The sequence below is a fragment of the Sebastes fasciatus genome, chromosome 10 (assembly GCF_043250625.1).
Source record: "Sebastes fasciatus isolate fSebFas1 chromosome 10, fSebFas1.pri, whole genome shotgun sequence".
Lineage (NCBI taxonomy): Eukaryota > Metazoa > Chordata > Actinopteri > Perciformes > Sebastidae > Sebastes > Sebastes fasciatus.
The window spans coordinates 16,541,609-16,552,473 of record NC_133804.1 but is presented as its reverse complement, the minus strand read 5'-3'; the positions used below and the strand labels follow the sequence as shown (position 1 = coordinate 16,552,473).

At 39.4% G+C, this 10,865-nt stretch overlaps 1 protein-coding gene across 1 annotated transcript in view; it reads right to left on the bottom strand.

Moving 5' to 3' along the window:
- Window positions 1–10,865, bottom strand: part of kdrl (kinase insert domain receptor like) — a 54,554-nt gene continuing 43,689 nt past the window's right edge. Inside the window, exons 27-30 of the mRNA XM_074648538.1 lie at window positions 9,029–9,153; window positions 7,779–7,857; window positions 6,178–6,281; window positions 1–2,487 (exon numbers count right to left, since the gene is read on the bottom strand). Coding sequence (XP_074504639.1) covers window positions 2,304–2,487; window positions 6,178–6,281; window positions 7,779–7,857; window positions 9,029–9,153 — 492 coding nt within the window. The 3' untranslated portion in view covers window positions 1–2,303. The remainder of the gene's footprint in view (window positions 2,488–6,177; window positions 6,282–7,778; window positions 7,858–9,028; window positions 9,154–10,865) is intronic.

Here is a 10,865-nt window from a genome sequence, read left to right as displayed (position 1 = left end):
TAACGTATAAATATATATATCTTTATTCATTTATTTACTTCATATGCTCAGTTAACAGTGTCGGGCAACATTACTTTCATCAAAACTAACTTGTTATACTACATGAACATAACAGAAAAAGAAATAGGTCTTATTACTCATGGTTATGTATATGAAGAAATGCAATGAATCAATTGAATGTTAATGTGATCGCAGTAACTAAAATGACAGAACCAAGCTTGAAATTTAAGACAGAATTAGAACAAGTGAACATAATATAACAAATTCTGCAAATGTTAATTTCCTACTATGCACAAGAGTTAAGAGTTAAATAAAAAAAAAGCAAAATAAATCGGGAATCTTTGTAACATGTGACCCTCAACACTGTTTCATAATAATATACCTTTAGAATACAAAAACATTATACTTGATATAAAGTATCAGTGCATAATCACTTCCTCTCCACATAAACACAACAAGTTGGTCACAATCAAAACATCATTTGGGAATACACATTGGTTCAACATATCCACTTTACACTGCAGTTTACTCACTGACAAATACTGTTTTCTTTAGTGGTCAACAAGCACAAGCTAGCTGCATTTCTACAGGGTGTGTGTACGCTAAGTTTGGTCCACAGTACTTTCAATACATCGGGTATTACAGACGAAATGATTTTACATGTTAACAAATAATAGTGAACCAGAGCAGACTGGTGCTCACTTTACACACACACATGTAGAGTTTTTGTAGCCTGCCCTGCAAGCTTTACTAACACGTAGCACAGAACGAAGGACGGCGAACATCCACATACATGTTTCCCTCAGCTTTAAGTGAATACAGCAGCACAAACAGCATATACATCTGGAGTGAAGTGTTGGGATGTTACATGTTGATATGAGGAAGACTGATCTGGAAAATCCATCGGTTAACTTTTAACTATGAATCTAAATGAACAAACAGAACTGGATTACGAAGTGACAGTGTTCACAAACTAAATAAATACATTTTACTAGCGCTTTCTGAATAACTGTTCAGATTCTCATGTTTCTGACTCAATTTGTACACGAGAAATAAACAAATCAGATTTTTCAAAATTCAGAGTTTGAGTTTTTTCAACACCAGATTGGGGCAGGAGGAGGAATCTACATTTACAGTAACTTTCCATTTAAATGGTTTCATGGTCGAGCTGTAATGTTAAATCTTAAGCCGTCTGCTCTCACTATCAGCTCTACCCTGTTTCCTCCATTAACCTCCATTAACCTGTGATTTTCCATAAAAAAAACATCCACCACTACATGACAGTCACTCTGAGTCAACCTGAGTTAGTTGAGCTGATATTTTCATGGAATAAAAGGAGCAACGACACCTCAAATAAGAGACTTTTTCATTATGTTATATTGTCGTCCATCGGCTTTTTGCTTTGAACTTTAGCCAACCTTCATATGAGCGGATGAAGCCACACTACAAAAATATTTTCTCTTCAACTTTTTTCACAAATTACTTTCCAGTTTTCACTTTTTTCATTAAAAATTAAAACAGATAAAAAGTCTCAATATAAACTTGAAAAGCCTCAGGACCATGTCTCATATTGATCTTTTTTTAAAGATTTATGTCCCTCGTCTTGGACAATGCATGATAGCATTGCAGCAATCGTTGCTTTCTATGTGCTATCACTCCTTTTTTCATCCCTTCATCATTACAATTTTCCTATGTTTTTTTTTGTTGCCATTTTACAAATAGCTACAGTATAAAAAAACAAACATAGATTGCTGCAATGCTATTATGCATTTTCCAACACTAAAAACATAAGCCTTTATAAAAATCACTATGAGACATGGTCCCTCCAAATTTGTCACGACCAAAACCCCCTGGCTCACAGACTATATCTCTCTGGATGTTATTCTTCATCATCAAAGGTTGTAGTTTAATCAGATGTGTGGTAAAGTGGGAATCATTGTGGTTCGTTTTCACAGTAGATGAAAGAAATACCTGAGGCTGTTTCCAGCTGTTTGACATATCACAGTGAATGTGGAACGGACCAGCAGCATAAACGTCAGCCTGCCTCTGAAAACTGTGAAGGAATCGACAGTCTACAGGTTTCCTTTTGTTGCTCGGCAGACGCCCTGGAAGTTGGAGGTTACAGTCGAGTAGATTCATGTTTAACTTCAGAGCGTCCTTTCCTAAAGACTTTAAGAGGGAATCTCATGTGTTTTCCTCTCAAACGTTGCTACAGTCCAGAGATAAGAGTCAAAACAGAGGAGAACAAAGCGAAGGCCCCGAGGCTGTCCGTCAGTCAGATTCTCCAGGGCCGGAGCAGGAGCTTACACAGGCGGGGTGGAGTAGCGCACCACGTAGTTGTAGTCAGGCGGCGGGCTGTGACACTCCAGACCGACGTCCAGGACCGAGTCATTCAGACTGAAGTCCAGAGAGGAGACTGTGGGTGGGAACTTCTCCTTTTCTATGTCACACAGCACAGACTCTTTACTCTTACTCACTGCCTTCATCCTGAAAACACACAGAGATACAGCATAAATATAACAGAGAAATAATTATCCATCCACCATCATCTGTAGACGCTTATCCTATTCAGGGTCACGAGGGGGCTGGAGCAGATCCCAGCTGACATTGGGCAAAGGCGGGGTACACCCTGGACAGCTCGCCAGACTATCACAGGGCTACAGGGAAATAATACTACATACAATTTATCTCATAATACATCATTATCAAGGGGCAATTCAAGAAAAGCAGGTTTGTAAACATATAAATACAAAAACTCTCCATCCACATGCTTAAAAAACACCTTACAATGAGGTCTGTCCATCGATTAAAATATTCGATTGCGATTAATCGCATGATTGTCCATAGTTAATCGCAAATTAATTGCAATTTTTTTATCTGTTCAAAATGTACCATAAAAGGGTATTAAAGAGTTTGTCAAGTATTTAATACTCTTATCAAATGGGAGTGGATATACTTGCTTTACGCAAATGTATGTATATTTAAATACAAAATAATCTGTCACTGAAATGACAGAAAGTTGATTCAGAGTGATGCTATTTCATATTTACTTAGAACAGAAAAACAAAAAGTGTCTCCATTTATTATGATGACAATTTTAAAACATTTCCATTAGAGTTTATTCAGTTAGTCAATTAAACGATCCACAGAAAAGTGATCGGTGATGCTTGAATAATCATTTTTTAAGCAAAAATGCTGAACAATCTCTGGTTTCAGCTCCGCAAAGGTGAGGATTTAATGTTTTCCTCTGTTTTGAATTATTGTAAATCGAATATTCTTTGGGCTGGTTTGACAAAGCATGACATTTGAAGATGTAACTTTAGGCTTTGGGAGATTAATGTCTGACTATTGGCAGATTAGTTAATGAAAATAATCATTAGTTGGAGCTCTAATATCCACGAGCTTCTCCTAATTTTTCTGTTCATGAAAACATAGATGCAGTAATGTAAATGGATATGGCCACGTCATCAGCCGTGTACAATAAACACTCCTAACTGCAAAAACACAGACAAACACGACACCACAGACACCACTAATCAGTGACATCCTGACAAAGAAGTGACACAGGATCCAGTTCCTGTGTCACTCAAATTATTCTTTAAAATCATTCTGATGGCATAACTTTTTATCTTTGGAAAAACTAGACAGTCATGGTGGAAAGTGCTGCTTACTGTGAATAATAATTTTTTCCAACTTGACTTGATCGCTCTCACAACAGAGGTCTGTTTTGATATTCTTTGATTTAAAAAAATGTCCCCTGTGTGGAGCTGCACGATGAGACAAACCTCTCCTTATTCATATATGATGTAATCAATCATTCTGAGTCTTTCTGCTTCATTTGAGCCTCAGAATATGAGTAATTGCCTCTTATTGTCTTTGGAGGTTGCTAAGGGTTTCCAGAGCTCCTCTCTCTCTCTTGAGGCCAAAGGGTCAGGCCCGGCGGGGGTAAAGTGACGCCGCCGTACTGGAATGTTGTCCTTATGAATAAGCTACCTGATAAACTAGCCATCAAAAATACTTAACAATATTACAGTGTTGCCTTGCCAATGCCGGGCACAGAGCGAGGCACAACTGGGAACAGGAAACAAAATGAGTCAGGGTAGGAGTCCCCTTTACTCTGACCAGAAACGATTAGTAGGTCAAGTGTTAAAGTTTGAGCCAACTTCCTCGGCAATATTGTTCACTTAAAGGTTGTGTTGTGAGCTACTGTTTAAAAGAAGTCAGGCTGGAGGAGCGGTGAAGGCTGAGGGAGCAACAGGTGGACTTCAGCTTAACAAAAGGAGCACAGCGCTATAGCTAACAGGGGAGGCCCTTGTAAACCCTCCTAAGTTCAAAGGTGACAGTGATTGAGCGGTTGCCCAGCAAGGAAGTCCTCCCCTCAAAATGCGGATCATTCTCTGCATGCCTGGGTTGATTCTTTCTGCCACGCCGAGGCCCTGATGACACGAGCAGGCCTGTAATGAGTCTCAGTAGCCTTGACTTGTTCTACTTCTCGACATCTAAAAGACTCTTTGGGTGGTTGTTTGTAGAGGTGAGTTTGGTGAGCTGTCAATTAATTACGGTGCTTCAGAGTGTCATTAACTCTGCTAAGTGTGTCTCATAAGTTGCTTCCCCAGCAGTTGTTTACATATTCCCAGTGATGTAATGTAACAAAGTCATATTACTTTGTTACGGTAATTAAGTATTTTTTGGGAGTATCTCATATCTCTATATATTTCTGTCAACTTCCACTTTTACTCCACTACATTTCCTAAATAAAATGTGTACTTTTACTCCAATACATTTTCCCTAAGCATCTTCGTTACTCGTTATTATAGCAAAGCAAGCAGGTCTGGCAAATCAGTGGTCCAAGTTACATCATTCACATGATGGGCAAGGGCAAACAAAGTGCTCTCAAAGCCTTAGATAAGTTTAGATTTCCGCTCAAGTCCAGGCAGGCTGCATGTCAGATTTTGTTCTTTAATTCCTTTAAGTTGTGAAGACCTCGTTTTTCTTCAAGTGTAATGTAGCCTCCATTTTTAAGGTGGTGTACATGTACTCAAGGATAAATTTAAAATTTTGACTTGCTTGCTTTTTTATTAATAGCATTTACTTGTACTTTCAATTCTTAAGTACATTTAATATCAGGAAATTACTTTTGATACATAAGTACAGTAAATATCAGACACCTTAAGACTTTTACTGAAGTAATATTCTAATAGGTGTCTTTAACTTCTACTAAAGTCTGCTTAGATATCTGTACTTTTACTCAAGTGTGGCTTCAGGTACTTCATCCACCACTGCATGTTCCCTCTTAATAAGAGCTTCTATGTTGTTTACACTCTTTCCCAACTGAACAGATTTGGGAAACATGAAGATTAGCAATTTACTTTACCGCTGTCCCTCCTTGAAATCTTTTAAGTGGAAGCCACAATACTTTGAAGGAGTACTGAATAGTTTCTACCGTGCAGGGAACAGCAGAAAAATACCACAAGGTTTAAAGTGTAATTACTGAGTTCAGAGGTTTGACCCTGCAAATTAACCCTGCCACTGAGCTGCTGTAAACGTGATATGTAAGTCACCTACAGAGACCCTCATAAGAAAAAGATTTACAGAAATTTGACTCAGATTTGACTTTATCCTCAAATAACCCATAAAGTGAGACCACATTGAGATCCACATCTTAAAGTCATCAAATGAACCGCTTGATTTTGTAGAGTATAGGCTTAATGTCACTCCTTTGAGCTTATGTGTGTTTGTTACCTAGCTTTGCTTTATACCAAACAGCCATGACTCATAATGTTGAAAGTTAAATCAGACTGGGAGGCATCTCACTCAGGGCCCTTTTAGTGAAAACAAAGAGGTTTTAGTGTGCGCTCTTAAAACAGCCAAACCTCAAGTGACGCATCCACTCTGCTTTTGTGCTCAGTCCTTCAGTTTGTCACCTTCAAGCTTTTTCCCTCCCACTCTTCCTTTGTGCCGCTGTCCCTCCCGCATGGCTTCTTCGCCACACAAAAGGGAAAACTAGCCGCTTTCAAGGCAGAAGAAACTTGAGAGTGTGTGTGTGTGTTTATGACAGTTATAGCGTCTACATTCCAGCACAGCGGGGAGGTTTATTTTGCAGTCTTCTTCTTGTGTGTGCTGATTTGTCACTTGAAGGACGTGTTGGAGCGGTGCAGTGTGGTGTGGTGTACGTACGCCAGAGCCATGATGCTCAGAGGTCGGCCTGCCAATGATTCGAGGCGCTTCAGAGTCTCCATGTTGTCAGACGACAGGCCCATCCCGCTGTCTGACTGACCGCCCTGATGATGATGATGATGATGATGATGATGATGATGATGATGATGATGCAGAGACAGACAGAGAGAATAATTAAAAACCCTTCTTTGTTATCTGAGGTCAACAAAAAACAAATATATAAACATTAGTAAGTAAGTAAACTTTATTTCTATAGAACTTTTCAAAACCAGAATTACAAAGCGCTTCACAGGTGCACGTAAAATAAATAAACCACTAATAAAACCACCAATATAACCACTATCCGTCGATGTGTGTGTGAGCTTTTGCACCCAAATGATGCGTTTACTCTAGCATTGGTAAGGGATGCAACTATGTCAAGGTAGGTGTATTGCTCAGGAACCAAGGAAGCACAGTGTTGAGTGTTAAAGCTTTTTACACGGCTTTCTTGAATACTCGATTCTGATTGGTCAATCACAGCGTTCTACGGTCTGTTATTTCTTTATTAGCAGACCGTTGGTATATATAAAGGACCGTTGGTTTGGGCGCAGTTCTGATGTCAGACTCTGTCGGACCGTTTTTGTGTCAACTTATTGATTTCTGAAGTAAGTAGCCGTGTAATAAGCGGGATAATGTACAGCTAGCGGATCAATGTTGTTAAATAAACCCCTTCAGGGCGACACAACGAACAATGACCTGCTCGTTGTACATTATGCCTTACTTCAATGTGGCAGAGACTCATCTGATCTGATAGTGAGGGAGACTTTGTCCCACAGAGTTGGAGCTAAACGAGTAAAAGCCTCCTTACAGGTCTTGGTGCAGAATAAGGAGTTAAAAGATCAGAAATATATAGTGAAGCCAAACCGCTGATGGCTTTAAAAGTAATCAACAAAATCTTAAATTGAAATCTAAAACGAGTATGGAGTCAATGTAATTCAGTGTTTGTCAGAAGCCTTGCTGCTAAATTTTGTACCAATGCTGCATCGATGACTTTTCCAATTCGTAGGTAGCCAAACTGAACAAGACTCTAAGTGTGCTTTAAGTCTGAAATCTAGCTGTCGGTGGCTGATTCTGTTAGAAGTATGGATTAATTACAGAACTTCAGTTTTATCAGTATTCAGTAGTAAAAAGTTTGATGGCAGCACAGCAGCAGTGCAGGGAATCCGAATTGTTATGATTTTCTTGACTAAACCAGATGAGTCATTGCTATAAAGATTATAGGTCACACTATTGAAGTAACGAATAATATGGCCAAACTGTGGCAGATACAAACTGAATAAAATTGGGCCAAGAAATAAAGTTACCAGCAGTTATAGACTTTGAACACTCTGTTTGATAGGTAAAATTAATTTAAAGCAATTTAAAAATGCACCCTAAATCAAAAAATAATGTTATATCCTCTCATACAGTTCAACCGAGTCAATATGAATAACAACATTTATGTTCCATGGTGAAGTTTCAAGTGTCAAATGGCTGTCATCTAAGTAACGGCGTGGTTTAGGATGAGATAGAGTGCAGATTGTGCGTCTGTTTCTGGTTTAAGTCCAGAATGAATAACTCACCTCGTGGTTCTCATTGGTCCCGTCCTCCATGGTAACCTCGTCGAAGGTTTTCACACTAGCAGGACGGATCTTGATGTTCCTGGCGAGAAAATATTTCCAGGGTAAGTCTCCAAAATCTCCCTAAAATGTTCTCTTTCTGTCTGAAGAATCCTTTGATTACACTGTAGCCGAGAGGCGAAGTTCACCGACAAAACCGCAGGAACATAATCACTTAAATCAACAGCATATAGCATCTGTGACGCTGTACTTTGAAAATACACCTTGTTTACTTTGCATTTCAACACTCAGAGGCTAATACGACTGCTTAATTTAGCTTAAAGGCTAGCTGTCATTACTGCTTTTCAACACCTCGTCAATAAACACACTTGGAGGACTTGTGAAAACCCAAGAGCTCAGCAAATATTATTTTAAGTGGACATAAATCTTGAAGCTGGCTCTATGGTTTTTTGGGGAAATTCCTCACAGGAGCTGCAATATTGAAAGCTCTCCAGCCAAGCTGCTGTGTGTACGTTTCTTATCATGTGCCAATCAGGCCTCATTGTCCTCAGGTCAGTCCAAAGTGTTCTCCTGGTTGGGTTGAGCTTGACAGGAACAATAATTGTTTGGAATATTATTCAGTGCATAGTGGGGAACTGATTTAGGCATTTCCTTAGCAAAACAGAGTCACCGCTGTTTTAACAGTCTGAGGATAGGTTTACATGTTTTTACGCTATGGTGATTCATTTCCTTTGAATGCAACAGATTTGAGCCAACAAGGCAGATGTTGCAGTCTACAGTCATGCCAGCAGCTGTGAGGTTGTACTTAAGCACAGCTATGATAACATGCTCCCCATGACGCTGACATGCTGATGTTCAGCAGATATAATATTTACTTCACCATCTTTCTTTAGCATATATATACGAAACACAAATTACAGCTGAGGCTAATGAGGATGTCATTAGTTTAGCAGGTATTTGGTCATAAACAAAAGTATTGGACAGATTTATATTTTGACCTGACGATGGCGCTCAAACACGTGCTTAACGATCCCTCAGCATCACTTTTTGCTCGCAGTAAACACGTGCTTAATGTTGTAAATTAAAAATAAACACTTGCTTAGGATTAGGCAACACTTAGTTAGGTTTAGTAAAAAACTACTTGGAATCCACCGGCCACATTGGCCAGTGGACAAAAAAGTTAGTTTCCAACCCTGGTTACAGGTGTCTGTTTTATGTAAACCAGCCAGTGAATAACTGATCCATGTTCTCACCAGGTGCTCCCTGAGTCGCGGTGGGAGACGGGTCGTGTGGGCATCTCCTCTGACGGCGCTGTGGCGGACGGGTCTCCCAACTTCCCCAGCAGGGCTGTGTTGATGGGTATGTAGTGCTTCCCCTCCTGAATCAACCAAACAGAGACAGAATATCTGAGTGTGCAGCCTTATGATGCAGATCATAACGAGACGAGAGGCTTGTGGGTCGATGCTGTGTGCGCGCTATGCAAACATACACATCCACAGGTCGTGGCGAGCGGCCAAAGAAACTGAGGTCATGCCTAATAAATCCAATACAATGTTCATGAAGTCGGCGGAGGCGGCAGAGTCCGTGACCGGCCTTCCTGCACTGTAACAATACCTTTATTAATAAGAGTCAAACAGCACTGTTCTCTCGGTCCAGTCTGAACTGTTTCTCATGAAGATAGCTTTCACAGACTCATTTAATGCAACATGCTGTAGTTTTCATGTGTGGCCTTGTCTTTAGCTCTTATTACTCCACTGTACAATCTACAGTCCTGTGTAGTCTTTGCAGAAGTAGTGAAATATAATTCCTTTTCTTTGTGTCTGCAGTAATGTACAGTCTGGACGAGAAGCCTGTTCTCTTTAGTGGCTCTTTCATGGAAACATGACTGCGGGCATCTTGTGGATCCTTATGACTGAAAACAATCCCTGTCTTCTTACGTCTCTGGCCAGTTTCCTGTCATCACTGATAGTTATTGCTAACTGCTCCACTTTCTTCAATTTCCATCCAACTTTTTCCAAAACATTTTGTGATGTTTTCACCACTTTTGTTGAAAATTTCATTGAGTTACATGATCTATGATCTTTGATAGTTGTAACTTTAGGGTACTTTAGGGAGGTGATGGCGTGAGCTTCAAATACATTATTCATATTCATTTGAATGGAGAAGAGGTGTGGTGGTCTTCAAGGGTCCACTTGATCCGAAACAGACCTATGAAAAACCAAACCATACCTAATATGTTTTCTCTTGAAAAGCGTAGGTGTAATCAATAAAATGAATTAAGGCTGCAACTAAGGATTATTTCATTGTTGATTAATCTGTTGATTATTTTCTTGATTAACCGATTAGTTGTTTGGTCTATAATATGGTGACAAATGTCAATCTGTGTTTCCCAAAGCCCAAGATGACGTCCTCAAATGTCTGGTTTGTCCACAACTCAAAGATATTCAGTTTACTGTCATAGAGGAGTAAAGAAACCAGAAATTATTCACATTTAAGAAGCTGGAATCAGATAATTTAGACTTCTTTTTCTTAAAAAATTACTCAAATCGATTAATGGAATATCAAAATAGTTGACGATTAATTTAACAGTTGACAACTAATGGATTAATCATTGCAGCTCTAAAATTAATGGTGGCTAAATTCCATAGCTGCTTTAGTTTCAGCGTCCCGATATTGTGCATGCTTGCTCGCTGTCACGGCTTACTGGCACACTTGAATAGAACAGAGCCATTGTTAGTGTTATTAGTAACACCTGTGCTTTTCCTACTATGACAACTCAAAATGTGTGCTGTAAAAAAAAGGCCTATTGGTACAGGTGTCCTTTTCCTTCAGTCTAATATGTTTGCATACAGATTTTTCCTCTGGTGCGTATTTGTTAACCTGATTAGAACAAACGGCTGTTAAACTCTCTGACAGCCTTATAAAATCTACACTCTTCCAACAGCTTGTGACAATTCACTACATTCATACCAGACAGATGTCATTTTGCGTCACACTAATAATTACATTGTTTTTCCATGTGTTTTGAAGTGCAGTTCCTCTGACAAGACCGATGTTGCCATTTCAAAGGGAGCCAAGTGTTTGTGTTGA